Source organism: Rhagoletis pomonella, unplaced genomic scaffold (assembly GCF_013731165.1).
Source record: "Rhagoletis pomonella isolate Grant_MI unplaced genomic scaffold, Rhpom_1.0 Rhpom_scaffold_00004, whole genome shotgun sequence".
Classification (NCBI taxonomy): domain Eukaryota; kingdom Metazoa; phylum Arthropoda; class Insecta; order Diptera; family Tephritidae; genus Rhagoletis; species Rhagoletis pomonella.
In genome coordinates, this window is record NW_023458558.1 from 46,946,174 (window position 1) to 46,966,503 (window position 20,330).

Consider the following 20,330-nt stretch of genomic DNA (forward strand, 5'->3'; position numbering starts at 1 on the left):
ATTTTCAAACTTTTTAATACAAATTTTTTAGGAAAATTTTGAATATGCAGTTTAATAGCCCACTTAATTCTAATATAATAAAGAACAAGTTTGAAGTGATGCAAAGTTCTGGTTGATTTTTGACAATTTTTGAAATACCATGTGGCAGATTGTTCCATATAAAAAGCATTCGTTACATGGAAAAGCTACACAAGACCGTCGACAAAACAATTTTCATGAATCGTCGAGGCACTTCAAAGTTGCACTAAAATTAAATAGCCATTAAAACACTTACCCGCAATTTTCATACAAATTTTTATTAAATTTTTAATTTTGTACAAAGTTGGAAACTTTCATTTATAGAGCTTTTGGTGCGGTTTGAACTACATAATTTGTATATTTTAAAAAATTATAATTACATTTATTTAAAAAATAAAATTCTACCACATTTAAAACATAGCGATGGTAAGGTTTGTGTGGCCACGAGTGTATGTAGCCTTATCTGGCTCGAATAGTAAATTGCAACGCCCATGGTTAACATGCCCACAACAACAGTAGTACTCTATTTTGCTTTTAAGCAATGAAGATGCCAATTGATGTTACAGAAGAAGTATAAATTGTAAGTGTGTATTTACTATGTCTGTATGTATTTCTGAGTGTGTGTTTTTTCATATGCTACCTGCAACTTGGCTGCAAATTCACTTACAATAGCCGCATTGCAGACTTCCTATCTTGACAAAAAACCACATGCACTAAGCGTAGCACATACATAAGTACGTATGTATGTACATATGAGCCTGTATAAAAAAATTTACAAAAAAAAAAATTAAATAAAAACCTTTCTGTCGCATCTTATATCCTAGCATAGCAAAGTAACGCAATTTGGACAGCAAAGAAGGGCAACGTGAATTTTTCGTTTACAACAGTCCAGCACAGAAATTTTCGTATTTGTACATACATATATCCCGCTGTGCATTGGATTTCCAAAAAAGTAAATGATAAATAAGTTTAATGCATTGCAGTTACGGTTTATCAACTTTGATTACCAGCTGGCAGACTCCTTTGTGAATAAATGCAGGCAGACAACTAACTGACGAAATGCATTTACCCGTTTCTATGTACATACGTACATAAATGTACATATTTACTATAGATGTATACATACACACATATTTATGTATGTATGTCCACACGTTCAAGGTAATGTGAACTACCTTGCGGTAAACATCCGCCTATTCACTCGCCACTCTGATCGATCATGACAGGAAGAGTAAACAGCACATCCTTAACTAAGCAAACATCAGTCCGCAACGTTTTTGTGGCTTGTTCACTTATGTTAAGGTCAGCTCTACAGCACTTCTGGATTATTTTATTTACCCTCTTTCGCGAGTTGAATACATAAAAATAACCTCGACAGGAAACAGGATAAATAAAAAAATCATCGTTTCGAAGATTACCCAATATGTATGGAATAGATATCAGGAAGCCAAATATAAGTAAACATCCAGATGACAAAATATTCGTCTGATTTTTAAATGAAGTATTCTAAGTAAAGAAAGATTTTTTTAAACCACTACAATAAATCATGAAATAAAACTAGTTGTTTTGTTACCAGTCATTAAGAGTTTAGTAATATGACCATGGATGGAGAAAAATGCAATTCAGATAGAGTTTTTAAAAACTTTACTCTTAAAATAGAAATGCTTTATGCCCAGCGTTGCCGAATTGACGATTTGAATTTAATGAAAATTTCATTTTCTCTGTGCCTATCAACAGCGGATTCGTAGCTTTTTTCCTAAAGAAAAAAATTAATTATAGCAAAAAATGTAAGGAATTTGATTTATTCAAATACTTTAAATCTTTCGGTAGCGGGCGGATTTAAAATTGAATAAATATCGAACAGCTGATTGCAGTTTACCAACTACCAGAAAAAATAACAAGCTTCCATCATAGTAATTCGGTAACCGGTACAACGATAATAAAATAATTTTACACAAACAAAATACATTGGGCAAAATTACCGATCACCGAGAACAAAGCTCGGTGTGAAGACCCCTTCAACCAGTGGCGTTCAACTATTTAAAAGCAGTTGTGTTTTAAATTGCCGTTAACAATGGCAAATCCTTTTTTATTAACCCATTCCATTTGGTTTTGTAATGTGTGGTCGTATTTATTGGGCCGTATGCATGAAACCTAAGTAAATGTTTTTTTTTTTAATCTCAGACTTTTTACTCAATTTGTTCAAATAAAATTAAGTTAAAGGTATGCAACTAAAAAAAAAAACAATTGCTTAGTCTGTATGCGAGTCGTATGCATTGCATGTACTTCCTTTGTATTTTTTATTTTGTTAAGACAGCAACAACAATCTAAAAAGTACTTGTTGAAGAATGCTCTCCACCTTTTCCTCGTCTCTGCAACTGCGACAAAAATCATTGGTGGGTTATTCTAACCTTTTTTCCGTGTTTGCCCATCAGGCGGTGTTTGATAATTATCACGACTAGTAATCTCAGAGAGCAAAGGTGCAGCCAAGTGGGAGCTATGGATCACCATAATCAATCCTTTGTCCAAATTTGCCTGGTAGTATGGCAGGTGGTTTCCACAGCCCACCGGGGTTTACATCCTCGATGAGTTCGGTCTTTAGTCTGTGTTTGCAGGAAGTCAAAAATATGCATTTTGAGCAAAATTTACTTCTAACATTCGCGTCCCCCTCCTTGCCAGCTCGGCGGTTGCCAGGATTGTCCCTGCGCCCATGGACCCATACAACAGTCAAGGAGCATTTTGTTGCCTGCAAGTTGAGGGTCTTTATGCAGTCTATAGCTACTTTGGACGTTGTTCCGTAAGATTTAAGAGATTTAATAGCAGCCTGGCTACTGGAGAGGCAGAGGTTATGAACCTCCGAGCGGCCTCCATTATGGCGTTTAGCTCTGCTTGGAGAACGCTACAATGGTCCGGCAAATTAAAACTGATGTTTAGCGCGAGTTCGCCAGAGTTAACCCGCTACTCACTCTTTCCTTAAGCTTGGAGCCATATGTACATATAGCCGTCGACGCTGAGTTTAAGTCTGTGGTAACTTCCTATTCCTTCCTCTCTGGGAGTTTTATGGAGAATTTGTTGTCTAAACAGAGTAGATGAGTGGTATAATCTAGCTGTCATAGATTATCTGGTAGAGTTTCAAGTACTTTTGCGTGTCCGAATCTGAGGTCTCCCCACGGCTGGAGCGTATTTAACCTGGGCGCACTGCACGCGCCCGTAGAGATCGACAGGTGGAAGATTTTAAATTATTTCCAAGGTCTTGGTGGGTGTAGTGGGCAGTGCTCCCGTAGCAAGCATGAGCAAGACTTATCACAGCTGTGTACATTCAGTGTATACATGTGGTTTATTCAAAATTTTTTTGCCTATAGCTGACTTACATGCATACTGGGTGGTTGTTGTTGTTGTTATAGCAGCATACAAATTCCCCAAAGACTTTTTGGGGAGTGTTGCTGGAGTGACAGTCCTTGGCCAGATATAAATCTGGGTCATTCCGGTTACGTAGACCCGATTAGGTGGTATTGGCCTTCGCTTAAAGTCAAGTTCCTTGTCTAGAAAAACTCCGCGGTTTAGGGTGTGTTTTATACTTTCTTGTGAATGACATTTCGGTCTTGGATCCTCCGACGCTAAGTCCACATTCCTTGGACCATATATTTCAAGACTTAGTGCATTTCGAAATAACTCTTTCGGGACCTGCGCATGTTTGCCCGTTTCTACGATTGCTATGAGTAAAGGCGAGAGAACGCCCGGCAGGGGAGTGCCCCTGGTCACATAGAGCCATCCCTCAGTTATTTTGGAATTGTTCTCTTTTCGATAAGGAGCCCAAAAAAATCTACCAGACCCCGTTGCACCACCAAAATAGGAGGGAGATGACTACAGACTTCGGATAGACATTGTTGAAAGAAAATCTCCGAGCGTGTATTTTTTTATGACTACCACACAGAGGCCGAGAAGAAAATTGCGTTGCTAACAAAGTACATAAATACTATATAACAAGAAGATAAACTTCTTGATCTATATCAATACTTCTACTTATAAGGGCATTTCTGCTCTCTTCTTGCGAGCCTTGGTTTGAACTCCAGTTTTCCAAAATTAAAAAAGAAACAACTGTTGGTCAAACTTTAAAGGGACAAGTGAAGTGTAGGAGGAAAAACATTCGACGGACCAGGAACTCGCTGAGATGATTACTGCGGAAGCTGTCACGATGACGAAGGCAATGACGGCAACGCGGCGAGTGGCTGAGCGTTGAGCGGCTTAAAATTAAAACATATGAAATACTATTGAAGTGGCCACCCAGGAATAAAAGCCGCTCATTACGTGGCCTCGGCCTAAGAAGACGAGTTCGTGCAAACCACTAATAAACATAGTCTAAGAAATGTCTTTCAATATATGAAAATGCCTCTTTAATCATTCCTACACGTGAACTCTCTGGAAAAAATATTAGAAAAGCCGTTCATCGGAAATGGCACACGAACAGCAATCAACTATATCCTTTCAACAAACAAATTTTTCCCTATATTAAGAATAAAATTCCCACTAAATGTTCCAAAAATATCAGAAAAATAATCTAGGGCACTCACCTCTTCACACTGCGGCACCGCTTCATATTTTCTGCCTCCTTTACACTGTCCCAGGAATCGCCAACTCCAAGCGATGACATTTCGTCTAAACGTTCCTCATCTTCCAATCCCGAATCCTCCAAACTAATGTGACAGCTGGTCATGGTAACCTCCTTGCCATTATCGCCGACCTCTATCCAATCGGAAGTGCGTATGCGTGCCGAGCGCTCAGTACCGTACGGTGACGAGTCCGATGAGCAGCCCGAAGGACAACGCTTCCTTGGCGTACCGACACCATTAAACTTATTGTTTCTGTTATTCTTCTGCAAATCATCTTCATCGCCATCTTCTGTATCTTCTACATTATCTGCATCGACATCTTCAGTATCGGGATCCTGATCCTCAATTGAATTGCAACGTTTACGCGAATGGGTTTTATAGGTTTTGGCGGTGCTACTGTTTGATGGCAACGGGTTTTTTGCTGCTTCCGCTGCTGTTGTAGCAATGATGCTTGTTGTGGTTATCTTAGTGATCGGCTCCGATACTGGGCTAGTCAAAGGCGTACGCTCTTTCTTATTAACTTTAGGTGTTTCTGCACGGGTCAGATTTTCCATGGAGCAACTTCTGCCGCGCATTGCTGCCAATTCAGAAATGAGGATCTCATGGAAAGCTGCCTTTTTCTCGGGTGATTTTAGTATATTTTCGATTTTTCCGCCGCTGCTGTGGGCGCTATCACTGGTATTGATATTTATACGCGTACAATTGTTAGTTGTCTCCCCGGTTGTGACGACAGTTACCGAAGCACCAACCCCCGCGACATTGCGTTGTGCAGCCAATTCCTGTGTTAAGAGCATCGGATGTTGCATAGCTGGCTCATGTTTCGTTATTATTGGAGACTCGTTGCCGTGGCGTTGCTGATTTACTATAATTTCCGAAAACAAACGCTCGGCCGCATTCTTCAGATTATTTTTCAGCTCAGCTGTTTTGCCGCCAAGAAAGGTGTTGGCCACACCTCCCGTATTGATCGTAGTGATATTGGCACGTGATGTAAAATTGTCGAGTGTAGTTTTTGAACGGCGGAATATACTAACACTGGATGAATGCGATTGGGCACCATTGGTCGAGGCAGTGTCATCCAGATCCATTGTGGCAACGGGGACTTTCACAATTTTGCGCGGCCGCGGCAATGGCTGCACCGATGTCGGTAACTGATCCAGCTGTATCTTGCCAACACGCTCAAAATCGACGCGACCCAAACTAAGACGTGTATCCTTAATGGTGTTCGCCTGCGATTGCGATTTCGGTGAGCCGCTACCCATCGAGTGGTGACGGCTGAGGTTGACTGCGCTAGCCGCCGTTTGGACGATAACGATATTACTGTTGGCATTAGACACTTCAGTTGGACTTACAGAGCTTGCTGGCGCTGATGGTGGACTTTTACCGAGCGCGACGCTGTTAACAGGCACTTTGGTGACGCTACCTTCTTTATCCAGCGCTCCAGTGATGGCATCATTTTGGACAGCTGTAGCTTTTGGTTTCATTGTCGGTATATCTGGTGCCTTGCGTAGCTTTAACGGCGGCTTTGGACCGATATTGGTGCCTGATCTGGTGGTAGTGATACCAGTACTAGCGCCTAGAGGGGCACCAGCTGTGGGTGGTGGTGCTTCCGGACGTTTTGGTGCACTCATTGAGGGCGACTTGTAAATAATTGTACGACCGCCAGCACCGCCACTAACTGAGCTCAGCGATGGCTTCTTCTGTATGATCGGATGTTGTGAATTGTGCTGCATTTCAGCTGTGGCGGTCACATTGCCAATACTCACGCGACTACTCAAAACCGACGAACTCGAAGCAAAACTGGTTGCTGCTGTTCCTGTTGTGGCTGCAACACGATTCTGTTGTGCCACAGCATTCATAACTGAATCTCCATTGCGTTGTGTTTTCAATAAACCCGCTGCGTGTGCGCTTGCATGCGATGGCCTCGGCGGAACGGGCGGTCCAGCTTTTTTCAACGGCATTATAGCCGGCACCGTTGCAGATATTATTGTTTTTGTTGGTGTAGTTGGTATTGTAGCTGTAGTTGCTGTTGGCGTTGCCATAGCTGGTTTTGCTTAGTTGTCCGCGCGACTCGTCGTCGTCGCCTGCTCTGCTGCGCCTTAGTCTAGTCCGACTAACCGCTAGTAGCAATGGTTTATTGCTCGTTAATTTATATGTCACTATTTGTGTGTGTGTGTGTGTGTGTGTGAATTGATGTTTATGTTAACTGCAGTTGTTCTGTGGTTCTGACTCTGGTCGTCGTCAGTCGATACAATAGCCAACCGAAAACCCGTATTTGTAGGTCACTTTTTGCTTGCGGTACGTTGTCGTAGCTGCACTTTTAGTGGTACTAAACTCGTTTTCCACCGCACTGTCAGCTCACCACCTCTCAGCGTCGTCGTCTTTTGACCAGTTGATTTAAAAACTTACTATGGCTGCATTTGCGTCGCACCTTTATACTATTCGACTATTCGCAATATTAGCGAACGTCAGCATTAGCACCTTTGCCGCTGTCAAGCTAGTTTATAGATTATTGTCTACTCCGCAGGCGTTCCTGACTTTTGCTTTAGATACTTTTTAGTTTAACTTTTCCACACACACAGCGCGCGCGCGCGCACTCGCGAATATTCGTATGAAAATATCGGAGGCTGAGTCTGTGTCTAAATTTGAATGTAGGTTAGTTGGGTACTTTGCCGGGCACTTTGCGCGTTTCATTAGCTCTACATACGCTATCTGTGCGCATAGAGAGTGACAACTAACTGGCCGTGGTCCAGTCGATTTGCGCTGCTTTGCTGTACTCGTTTTCATCTACACAATGTACTGCAGCGTTAAAAAAGAAAAGTTTGCTACATTTTACACACTCGCTTAGCGATTCAAATATGAACGTATGTATGTATGTAGTTATTTAGGATGCCACTCATAGGCGAATGCAGCGGCTACCGATTTACTACGACCGCGTTCACAAACAACCGTAGGAGGAGGTGTAGGAGGTAAGAGTGTTTTGGGAGGTTTACGTTTTACTTTTCACGCTCGCGTATTTCGCCGCTTCACACGTTGCGCGCTGCACTCGTTAAATCACGCTTCACACTCGCGGCACACAGACTCGACCATGCTTGCTTAGTGAGGTAGGCATATGAATTAGCGCACGCGCAGGCGTAGCAATAAGCAGCACACTTCCCGTGTGGTATTCACTCGAAAATGTGGCATATACCGAAAAATAGAAACAGAGCACGAATGTTGCGTTGCTGTTGATGCAGGCAATGAAAAAGCACTTCAGTTTTATGTTGTCGGCACTGCATCTGGTTGGCTAGTGTTAATGGTATTGCTGTTTTTTTGTTGTTGTTTTATTGCGTTTAATGGGTTTTGTTGTTATTATTTGGTTTAATGCATTTCATTTTGTCTATTTTTGGGGGAAAAAAACGTTCACATTTGTATATTTATTTAATGCCGTTTGGGTGTCAGTGAAAGGTTTTCGATTTTATTTCTTTGTGTTATATATGTATTTTTATGATTTGCTTGCACGACAGCAGGGAGCGTTATTTTTATTTTTTTTTTTTTATGTAAGTTTTCACCTTTCCTTTTCACCACATCATTGTGAATATTGCTGCTGTCGTTTTTGATACAATCTTTTTTGGTGGGATTCTACTTCCGTCGCACTTTTTTTGGAGTATTCGTTCAATAGCACTAGATAGAAAACTGGATTATTAATAAAATTAGGATGCTATGCAAACATACAAATGTACATAGACACATACGGAATATCCGTTATTATTCTACATGAGAATTGCATTTTAACTGGATAGTTTTTGCAGATCAATGTCTCGTATTTGATAGGAGAGTCAATCCATGTCAAATCGACCAATGATTGGAATCGATTATTTTTGATTTGGATTAATTTTGATCAGAACTTTTCTTTTATCATATAACAAAGTTCTGCCGAGGGAAAAAAATAAAAAATTTATTTTCCAAAGTTGCAAAGTTCTAAATTTCACAATTCCCGGGATTTCACAAGTATGTATATTTTTTGAATATCTCAAAACTATTTTAGTTACAAATATGGTTTCGTTTACAGCCGATATTTATAGCTATAAATAAAAACCGGTACGAAAAAAATTCGAAAAAATATATTTTTAATACTTTTTTCTTTATTTAAAAAAATCGTGAAAGCAAAAACTTATAGAAAATGTATAGCTAAATTTTTTCATACATTACCTCCAACTATTTTTTTACTTATAAATTTTTGAACTATGAAAAAAAAAATCAAGCTCTTAATGAAGTTATATTAATCGATTTTTATTCAATTTGCATTTTTTTTAATTTGAAAATTTCAGTATATTTTAATAACAGTGAGAGACATTATTAAAAAAAAAAAACAATATAAGGCAAACATTAAATAAATGTTTGATTTCACAATTTTTTTAATATAAAAATTCTGTAAAATTTAAAAGAGACCAGTGGCTGAACTTTGTAACTGTGAAAAAAGCAGTGAACAACGAGTGCGGAACTCACAATGAAAAACTACCCGATTAAAATGCTGTGAGTTTTTCGGAAGAGAAGTGTACACAATGTTTGCAATTAGAACTCATTCTCACACAGTCCAGAACCATTTTTAACCGATTTCACAAAAAGGAGAAGGTTATCATATCGTCGGAATATTTTGTTTTTGTTTGTTTTGGTCACCTATTTATATCATGGTAATTGTTGGTCTGAAGCTATCGACTACCCAACACGCTATTAATAAAGTAAAGGACACAGCTCGGCACAACCTTACCGATGATATCGACTGGGCCGAAGAGCATATCAATGGATCTTTTAAGATATCCAGTAGATCGATGAAATTATGTGAGTTAAGAAAGAAATTTGGTCAGTGTGGCTGAGTGGTTAGAGGTACGCACTACCAATCCGTAGTACCTGGGTTCAATCCCCAATCCGAGCAGAATCAAAATTAGAAAAATATTATCGAGTAGCGCTGAAAACAGCTTTTATTAAAACTCCAGGCTGTAAAGGGTTTAAGAATAAACTTTGATTATTGCTTTCCGTATACAGATATTTGCTGCTTTTGATTAATGATTTATCTAATGCAGTGGAGAAATAACGGAAATTAACTTTTATAAAAACAAACAAATATCTACTGCTTGTCATGACACTCGTATGTATATACATACACACATACATATCTACATATGTACTTGTTTACAAATACGTAACGTATTTACTTTTAGGTCACAGATATTTTAAATAGTGAATTGCAGCTATTTTAAAAAAATAATAATAAAAATCGTAGTCACTATGCTAATGTCAAATACTGCATTCGGAAGATAATTTACATGCCAGCCTTGGAATATATGTAAGTATATGTACTAGAGGGCGGCACGAAGGCATTCAAACTTCTAGCCAAACAGGGTACAGTAGTTAAGTAAGTTATATATAGAATACACATACATATGTAGAAAAATATTTTTGGATATTCATACAAAAAATTGTAATCTATTTCAATTCAATTTTTTTACACTTTGTTTGAATATTGTAATGTCGACACATATGTATATCAGAACAGGTATTCATTCAAATTCCAAAAAAATTTAAGCCCAAAATCATTCATTCGTTTCGTATGAATTATTCACAAGCTGTTTTGAATGAATTCATGCAGCCCTCTAATACGTACCTATATATAAACTGCTTGTGTATGCGTACAGAAATATATATGTGCATATGTTTGTAAGTATGTGCGTATATGGAATTACTCAGCATTTAATTAGCAATGCAAAGTTGAATTTTTGCACAGCCTGAATATTTTTCGAATGACAAAGAAAAACATCTTTAAACACTTAAGAATTTACATTTTAGTGAGTCATGGCGACTCTTGTTTTTACGTAAAACTTTAGAAGAAATTTCATAAAAACTCGCAATGTTGAATTTCCAAACTGGGCTAGCTTATCATCTTTTTACTAACCCACTGGTAGCTACTTAATAGTTTTAAGAAAAATATTTAGGCTTCAATGTAGATTGGTATGGTTTCAATTACCCCCGAAATTTTTAAAAGTTTTGACAGCAATTTTTTCGTATTAATTAATTTTTTGCTATTTTAACTATTGATGAATTAAATCAAGTAGTATAAGACTGTATTTTTTATAACTATTCCCGGAATTTAGAGGTCTATATCAACCGTTTGATTAATTTCTCCGAGCGCTCACCCAATAGCATAGCATATTTCTAGTTTGCTTAATGTATGAATATCAGAATGCCTCGGATTTCTTAAGCCTTGTTTGCACTATGTCAAATTTAATGGAACTTGTCGTCAAATTTATCAAATAGGATTAAAAGGTAGTATATCGATTGATTTCGATCAGGATAGATACTTAGTTTTATAAATGCGCTGCTGAATTGGCTTTCTATCTGTGTTTGGCCCATAATATCATCGATAAAGGTATAGATAACGCCTGGTGGTAAGGAACCCACTGTGCTTTTGAAAAAATCAGAAACTGCGATAGTTCAGTAACTACTGGTTTGCCGGGTTATTGGATTTAATTTTTTTTTTTAATTTTAGAAAATGGGTACTTATGGCTATATTTGAGTAGTTCGGTGTTCGCTTAACCCATGTCTCACTAAGCAATATTGTGAAAATTTTTAAAATCTGTCTGAAACCACGCCCATTTCCCATATAACGGGATATTTGAAAAATGCAAAATATGCGGTATTGAAAATCTTCCTTTATAAGGGCAGTTCCCAGATGAGCAATAACGTGTGCGCCGGGTATACGGAGTTCAGTTTCGAGCGAAATTATGACGTTACGCTAAGGCGAAGGCAATGAAAAGGTAACATTTTTTTTAGAAACGAAAACGATATTAGTCTTCTTTACTTGTTGAATATAACGCCGCATAATGGGACATCTCCATATAAGCTGCCGCCAAAGTGGTAACCGTGCTACAAAGAATTGTTCTTGCAACTATTTCAATCAATGGAGTTCCAGAAACAAGTAGAAAAAAAATTTAAAATCAAGTATTTAAACAATTTTAGCCTTAAGAAACTACTAATTCTTGAACCCACTTCAAAAAAGCAGGTTATCAATTCGTCGGCTTTTTTTTTGTATGTATGTTACCGCATAGCATTGAACCACGTTGATGAGAATTAAAGTCGGTTTTATTTTTTGCTTAAAAATTATTTGTTCATTGTCACTCGAAAAAATCTTAATTGCTTTTTATCCGACTTCGGAAAAAGGAGGAGGTTATCAGTTCGTCGGATTTTTTTTTTAATGTGTGTTACTGCTTAACTTTGGGCCACGCTAACCGATTTCGATAAGGTCGTACCTCAAGGGTGTTCCCATACTAATTTTGTTTAGATCCGTCACACAAATCCTATTTTTACAATTTTTATTGGCAAACTCGAAAGTCATTCTTAAACTGTTATATATATGAAAAAAGTAATATAAGTATATTTATGTGCAAAGTATATTTGTGTGTAAAAATCTTAAACGCCAATATTTAATTACTTGTTAAATAATATGATTTTAAGTTAAGGCGTGCGAGTAAACGTGTTAGCTTACTAGGTATGGTGCTACGGGGCGTATACGTTACATACGCAACTAATGTTTAGTTAAGAGCTTGAATGGTTATATTAATTTTTGGGTATATCTTTTCAAAGTTTTCATTTAAATACAATTTCGCTATGGAATCTCGTTCTACAAAACTGAATACTATGCACTTTCTAAGATAAGCGTAACACCACGTTTTTGTCAAAAAATGTAACAGCTCGTGAGGTAAATGTTATCCGATTTTTATAAAATTCCAAGTACTAAATTTTATAATTTTAGCGGGAAACTGACGAACACATTTTTTTTTTTTATATCTTAAGCAGTTCCTATTTCTTCCGTTTAAACATGAAAAAAAACGAAAACACTTACAATCAGGAACCGTAACAGTTATAAGTTATACAGCAATTATTTTTATAATTCAATTTTTATTTTGCATTCAACAAATAATACTTACACCATGAGTTTCGTTTCTCTCGTTTAAAAAATAATTGTTATTTGATGAGTTTTATTTTTCATTCAAAAATTTTAGGTTATTTGGTAAGTTTTATTTTTCAATTACAAAATGAAACTTAAAGGCTGAATATTAATTTATTTATTTGCGCTGACTTTTACTTTGTGAACGAAAAACAAAACTCATCAGATAACAATTATTTTGTGAACGAAAAATAAAACTCAACAAATAACAATTATTTTGTGAGCGTAAAATAAAAATTATTAAATAAAAGGTAATAGCTTATCCGAGTAGATCGTTGAGCAATGATCAATTTTTTATAACGATGCGTCCTGACGTTTCCTTAACGATGATTTTTTAGATACTATTTTGAATCAATAATAGGGACCGAAAATCCCTGCTTACAATAGCTGCGTGCTAAATTATGTGCATTTGCACTGAAACCTTCATTTCAGGCTGGCTTATTATACATAATATACACATGGAGCGATAACCGTCAAAAAACGTGAGCGAATTTTTTTCAACATTTTCTTAAGAAAATTATGAAAAAAATTTCACTTACCTTTTTTGGTGGTTAGGGCTCGATATATCCGCACTAGTAAAATAATTAATTAAAATTACTTGTGACAAAACTAATTTTTTTCTTACAACATAATTTGAACGTTGTTTCTACTTTAAGCTCGTTCGAGAACTTTTTAAATCAAACTTCGATCAATTTTTCCACATGTTTAAAATTCCACAGGTCATTTGTCCCTTTCAGTGGGAATCTATTTAACCCATTAATGTTAAGATACGACATGATGTCTGCATTTTAGGTCGCACTTGAAACACTAAGTCAAAGGATAGTTTCAAAAACCCGATCTGTTATCCTTTTTTCTCATAGTAAGTATGTATGTATTCTTATTTTAATTTTTCGGAAAATGTAATGCAAAAATTTCAGAAATTAAAGCTGGCAACGAAGAAGGTCATTCTTAGAACTAAAAAACTAATTTCAAAAATCCATATTTCTCAGCGGCTCAAGTGGTTAAAGATGCGCACTCACACTCGTTAGGTCCAAAGTTGGATCCCTGATCCGAGCAATACCAAACATGAATTTTTTTCTAAAAACGGTCGCCCGTTGGCAGGCAATTCACACCTCCGTGTGTATTTATGTCAGGAAAAAACCTTCTCATTAAAACCATTTGCCATTTGGAGGAGAAGCTCGGCCAAGCATTAGCAAATAGGTAAGCGCGAATTTCATTTTTATTAAAATCTTTGTCAAATTACTGCATATTTGAAGAAGTGGTCAATAATACACAATAAATGCAATTAACAAACCTCAATGGAGTAATAAGTTATTGTTATTACAAATACGAATTCCATAAATTTACTGAATTTTCAATTACTAATTTTGACTACTTCATATTTTAGGTATGTAAATCTTACATATAGATATGTATATTTATTTTTACTTATATATTGGAGGTATTTTTATTAATTCGCACTCAATGCTCGGCCACAGAGAATATTTGTCTTAAAGTGAAACTTTCAAGCTAAATTTCCTTTACGATTGCCTTTCAATGGAATTAATTTAATTTAATTTAATTCTCGGCAAATTGACTAGACTGCTGTAGCAAATATTCGCACATACACGCACACTCGAGCACACAAAGCGGAAAACACACCCACAAATTTATTATTTATTTATTCTTTTATTTTTTTATTTTTTTGTCATAGACAGTCCGAGACAACAGCTGGAGACCGGCGATTCTGTGTCTGTATTGTCTGGAATTGTGATGCCCAAATGTCAACATGCAGCGACTGACTTGCTGGCTGAGCAGCATCAGCAGCGGCTGCAGTCCCGCACACACACACACTTAAGTTTGCTAATTTATTTATGCAAGTGTGCATTGATTCTAGTTAAATGCTTTGTAAATATGTACGTATGTATGTATGTACATTGTATGTATGAATGCTAGCATTTTTATTTCATTTTCTTCAATCGCATTATTATATTTAGTCATTATTTCGTTTGATTTTTGTTTTTATAGTTTGTTGTTGTTTCACTTTATCACGCAACATCTCATAAATATAAATAAACAATTATTTCACTTTTTCTACATCTCAGCTTCAATCTCCCCTTACTTTCATCACGTACTTTGTATCGTATCCACTTGAAAATACTTGAAACACAATCCGTTGTGATTCGTTTGCGATTCGTTGTTAACTTTGCTTTTGTAGCGAACACAGGTTTTCGATGTTATCGCATCGATAGCATGTTGTACCGCTTAGCACGAGAGCCCGAAACAAACTGAGGCTCTAAGCTCACCTTTACAGTGGCCATGCTGTGCTTGGACACTTAGTCGCAAGCGCCAATATGGCCCCAATGCTGCTCAGTGGCAGTTCGCCGCTCAGCTACGCTGGCATGTGGCATGAGAGGTTAGTTGCTCTGTTGACTGCGGTTTTAGCTATTTGGATGCCAACCGGGCGAGAATTTCCCCATTTCGATGGAATTTCAGCTTCTCGAAGGAATCGGGGAGTGGCTTTAAATTTTGGGGAAACTCAATTTACAAAAGATTTTTATTGGAACATTCCTATTTAGAATAAAATTATAACTTTTGATAACAATCTCTCATTACGGTGCTATCGATTTAGAACATAACGTAAGTAAGTGTTTATCAATATAAAGAATTTTGCCAAAATTTATTTGAAAAAAAAAAAACTGCAATCTAAAATAGCACTTTTACTAAAAACAAAAAAAAAACACTTAAAAATAAAACATCTCTTGACTTGTAGACAATGACAAAAATCTAATCAAGAAACATATGGGAGGTTCCATGGGAAACTGAACCTCAGCGCTATTTTCTTTATAAAACTAACAAACGTCTGGATAAGTCATTTGTAAAAATCTTGAATCAACCAAAAAATAGCAAATCAAAGCTTTAAACGCATTTCTATTACCCTTTTTTACATTTTGATATCAAGTTCTAAGCAAATTTGTTGAAAGTAAGAAAAATATATAGCAGAACTCATCTGCTTTTAACAAAATTGTGTTATATATTAAATTGAGTTAGTGCTTTATCTATATTATGAGGCATTATTAAGCAGTATTGGTCTTGTCCCAACCGTGACAAACAAGCTAAAAGTTTTTATATTTAATTACAGAAGTTAAAGTTGTGTTTCGGGTTGTTGTTTTTTTTTCACATACGGGTGGGACAGTTATCAAGGGCTGATAAGCTTTATTTATTTGTTGAGGTGGACGCCGGAGAGGAGGGGGGAATCGCGAACTCGCGCATTATTTATATACCTTTATAATCAGCTGATTAAGTTAAGTGACATTTTGACCAGTTTTGGTTTTTTCTTTTGTTTATTTAATGTTTTTATAAAAGTCTATCAAATCACATAACCAGAACCACATAAATACCCATTTCAAACTTCGTACACAAATTATAATAATTCAACAAACTTTAACAATTACAACCAAAAATTTTAAACTTTTTGTTTAGAATTTTCAGAAAAATTCTAGGTGTGCAATTTTATAGTCCATTAAATTTTTAATAATTTTTTTGGCTGACGGTCCTAGGCATTTTCTTCTATATGTCCTAAGATAAAACGATAAAATTTAACCCCTATAAAATTACAAATATTTATGATAAAAGCTCCTTTTCATATAAACATTCGTACGTGTCCCACCCGTGATAAACGTTGTCCCACCCGCGACAGATGAATTTCGGATTATTTTTATAATAAAACCATAATTTTTGTTGTAGTTTTTTCTTTGTGTATGTTTGCGGTTCTTTGTTTTATTATAAGACATCAAGTTCACACCGAAAAGCGAAATAAATTCGCAGAGTTTTCCTAAAATATATCTGTTGCAAAAAGCAGGCTGTTTTTTTTTTGTCCTGCCCGTTTCAAAAGAAATAACTTGGATTTTTTCCATATATGTAAAAGTATGCCGCAATTTTTTTCGTATTTTGTAATAACTCATATAATTAGGTCAATTAGGTGTAGCTTTATCAGAATGTAGAATTGTTGAGTACTTTATACTTAAATTTAAATGAAAAAATGTCTCGTCCGTGACGGTGGAATCGCCGATATGTTTCTAACGAATAATCTTTCTATGCCTGATATACATATATGATGCATATGTTATTATGCATGTATTATTATAAAATACTGTCCTTATTATGTCATTATAGTTAATGATATTTCTTGTTTAATTTTTAATAAAAATGGGAATGAAGTGTCTTAAATAGTAAAAGTCATTTTGGGGGAATACCATTGTTAATAGGGGATTTTTTCAGGAATTTGGAGGAATTAGCCTTAAATGAGTTGACATCCCTGGTTTGGGGTATTGCTATTTGCTATTTGTAGTTGCTGCTTGTGTTGTATGTATGTATGTACATACGTACTTAACTGTATGCCCCCTCTCGCGCTCTCCACTACTTCGCTATCGATAAGTTTATTTTTATCGCAACTCCGCCGCGGTCATGGAGCACAAAAGCCAAAGCAAACAGTTATCATTTTCGTATTTAATTATTTCTGTGTATGGTTGCGTACTGTATATATATGCGGGTGTGTTGAAGTCTACATATGTATGTATGTATTGGTGCATCTGCATTTTTGGAGTGCACAACTTATAAGAGTAAGTTCTTGTGGTATGCCTTAGGGCCTGCGTAATTGAGCGGTGTGTTGCCACCTCAGTGATTTAAATACAAAATCTTACTGATTTTTCACTTTCATATATCAGCCTTTTAATGCTGAGTAGGAGCAGTTGGTGTTGCTCATCACTTTAAACTGCCGTTTTAGTTTCGCGGGGATACCAAATTGAGACAACGGGGCATATAGGGGCAGCTCATTTTCGTGCCGCCGAAAGTGGCCTTAAAATCAACACAGAGATAGTGTCTTGGTATATGGTGAATACCTGCAGCCTTATTCCTTCGACTTATCACTATACAGTTTTCGGATAAGCCTTTTTTAAGTATAGTTAATAAGTGTTGCTTTTTAACCGACTTCCAAAAAAGGAGTAAGTTATCAGTTCGTCGGAATATATATATATTTTTTTTATGTATGTTGCCGCATAACTTTGGACCACGTCAACCGATAATTCTCTTTGCATCGGAAAGGTAGTGTCTCAGAGGTGGTCCCATACTAATCTGGTTAAGATCCGATCAGTGGATCATGAGATATATATATGTGTATATATTTTTTTTATATGAGAGGTGAAGTCGGTTTTGTTTTGCTAAAAATTACTTGATATGTATATGTACCTTTCAAAAAAAATGTGAACTTATCAAAAAGTAAGTAATAAGTAAGCAAATAGATAACTTTTCCAGTAAAATGCTTCTTTAAAAGGATAAGCGTTTTTTAATGGCTATTACATTATATGTATGTACATAAAAAGGGTATTTTGAATAATTTCTTTGCAGAAATCTGGCATCGCTTTTGAGAGTATTACATTTGTAACAATATTTGTAGCGGTCTTGTATTGTAATAAAACCGGTTGATTGTTTGTATGCCGCTCACGGAGCCAATTGTAGTATTGGCGATGTGCTGGCTTTCTTGTAAATTTTGGCCCCCAGCACTGGAGAGCGCTGGATGTTAGTACGTGCCAGTACACGGTGTATGTAAACAAATTTTACAGGGTAACAATTCAAAACGAAAACTTTATACATTTGAGAGCAATTTAGTGTCATCATTGTCAAACCATGGCTCTAAATCTGGTGGGGTCTATTTATACATATACATACATACATACTTATGTACGTACTTACATATGTAGCGTCGTTATTAAACTTTATTACCAGGCATAAGTGAGTCGGAAATGTTATCTTAGGAAGTATAGACAGATAGAGTTTCTGAAATATATAAAAACAATATACATTAGGGCGGGTCAATTTGTATGGGAGCTTTTTCGACTATGCGCTTATTGTACAGAGGGATTGCCGAAACAACGGTGGGTCGAAAATCAATTTACAGTTAGCCAAATTGCGAAAATAGGTTCCTTAGCATTTTGCTGTAGTGTCGTAGTGACGTAAAATATAAGTAAATGAGTATAAGTGAAAGAATGGTATTTTCAGGGATAGTAGTTGGTAGTTCTAGCTTTAATTTAAGCCTAGGGTGAAGTTCTATCACATTTTGTTTGCTTGCTTGTGCTTCTCAAATATTGCAATGGAGCCCTGTGGATTAGATGTCAACTAATGAAGAAATCGAATAAAGCAATTAGTTGGCCTTCGGATGCCTATGGTCAAATTTAGTAACATATTTTATACTTATGTTTGAATGTTTTAATGTTGAATCGCCTAGAAAATCGCCTCATGCAAATCCAGCTAGCCAGCGGTTGTTAAAATACCTCGATGGTTCTCTATCGCAGACTCAGGCAACGAATTGCCAGACGCGTTTAGCATTCGATAACAATCGGTCAAAACAGCTCGGACTAGCTTGTGCAACATGGCAACTTTATTTGTACCTGCATGCAATTAATTTTTATAAGAAAAAATGGAATCATTGCAAATAATACATACATATAATAACTATGAAAAAAACAAATAAGCATATTCTTGTAGGTTGGTAAATAAATAAATGAGATCAGAGATAGTAAATATTGGGAGTACAGGCTTCAAGGAATTGTTTTTTTTTTTTTATTTTATTTTATAAAGAATACATAAAACGACGAATTTGTTATTGTTAAAAATATTAATTAAACACAAAAACATTATTTTTGGTAAATTTTCCTTAGCCGTATACCCAGCAATCTCTCAATCAGTATAAATTTGAACTTGCGAACAATATTTTTAACCAACTTCCAAAAAAGGAGGAGGTTATCAGTTCGTCGGTAAATTTTATTTTTTTTTATGTATGTAACTTTTGACCACGTTTTGACCGATTTCGATAATTCTTTTTCCATCGGAGAGGTAGTGTCTCAGAGGTGGTCCCATACTTATCTGGTTAAGATCCGATCAGTGGATCATGAGATATACATATATATATTTTTTTATATGAGAGTTGAAGTCGGTTTTGTTTTTTGCTAAAAATTACTTGTTAAAATTAAAATTTGTATGCGGATATGTAAATATGTATGTATATTTAAAATAACGCTAGAATATCTGCACTTACAATATTATACCTGTACAAGGCTTCGAAAGCTATCGATTGAGTTCACACGATCTCGTCGGTGATAAGTCAGTCGACTCCAAACAATCGAAAACCATATCGATTGTACAGTCGGGTAGTGAGTCGATTATTGACTCGAATGTAATTTTGCAACGATAACGATCTCTCGATCTTTCAAACATCTCGGGCTCGCCCATTACTAGAAGTCTTTAATAAGAACAAATCGATTTCGAAATGTGACTGTACTGTGGACGATAACCATATATTTTGTACACTTTGTTTGGAATTACTTAGCTGTAATCTCTCTCCAGTAGCCTCTCAAGTGAGCCGGACTGGGGGACGGCCCCATATAAGCAGCGGCCAAATGTAGATAGTAACCGCACTACAAATTCGATCAAATCTCACGAGTAGTTACATTTTTCGACAAAAAGTGTTTTTTTGGTCGAAAATGGTGTTACGCCTTTTTTTAGAAAATGTATTATCTTCAGTTTTGTATAAAGAACAAGTTTCCATCGCGAAATTGTATTTAAATTAAAATTTAAGAAAGATATAAAATAACCACTCCGCATGTATACCCGGAGTTGCGTATGGAACATATACGCCCCGTAGCACCATACACATTCACACGTTTACTCGTACGCCTTAACTTAAA

General features: G+C 36.2%; 1 protein-coding gene across 4 annotated transcripts in view; it reads right to left on the reverse strand.

Annotated features, from left to right (window-relative positions):
• The window catches only part of LOC118737657 (probable serine/threonine-protein kinase nek3), a 117,954-nt gene extending 102,999 nt beyond the window's left edge, over positions 1-14,955 (reverse strand). The window contains exons 1-2 of one of the 4 annotated variants that reach the window (XM_036468314.1): positions 14,724-14,955; positions 4,590-8,288 (exon numbers count right to left, since the gene is read on the reverse strand). In XM_036468314.1, coding sequence (XP_036324207.1) covers positions 4,590-6,667 — 2,078 coding nt within the window. In that variant the 5' untranslated portion in view covers positions 6,668-8,288; positions 14,724-14,955. Of the gene's footprint in view, positions 1-4,589; positions 8,301-14,710 lie in introns of all 4 variants that reach the window. The other 3 variants (XM_036468317.1, XM_036468318.1, XM_036468313.1) reach the window with 3 other exon arrangements.
• Between the last annotated feature and the right edge of the window lie 5,375 nt (positions 14,956-20,330).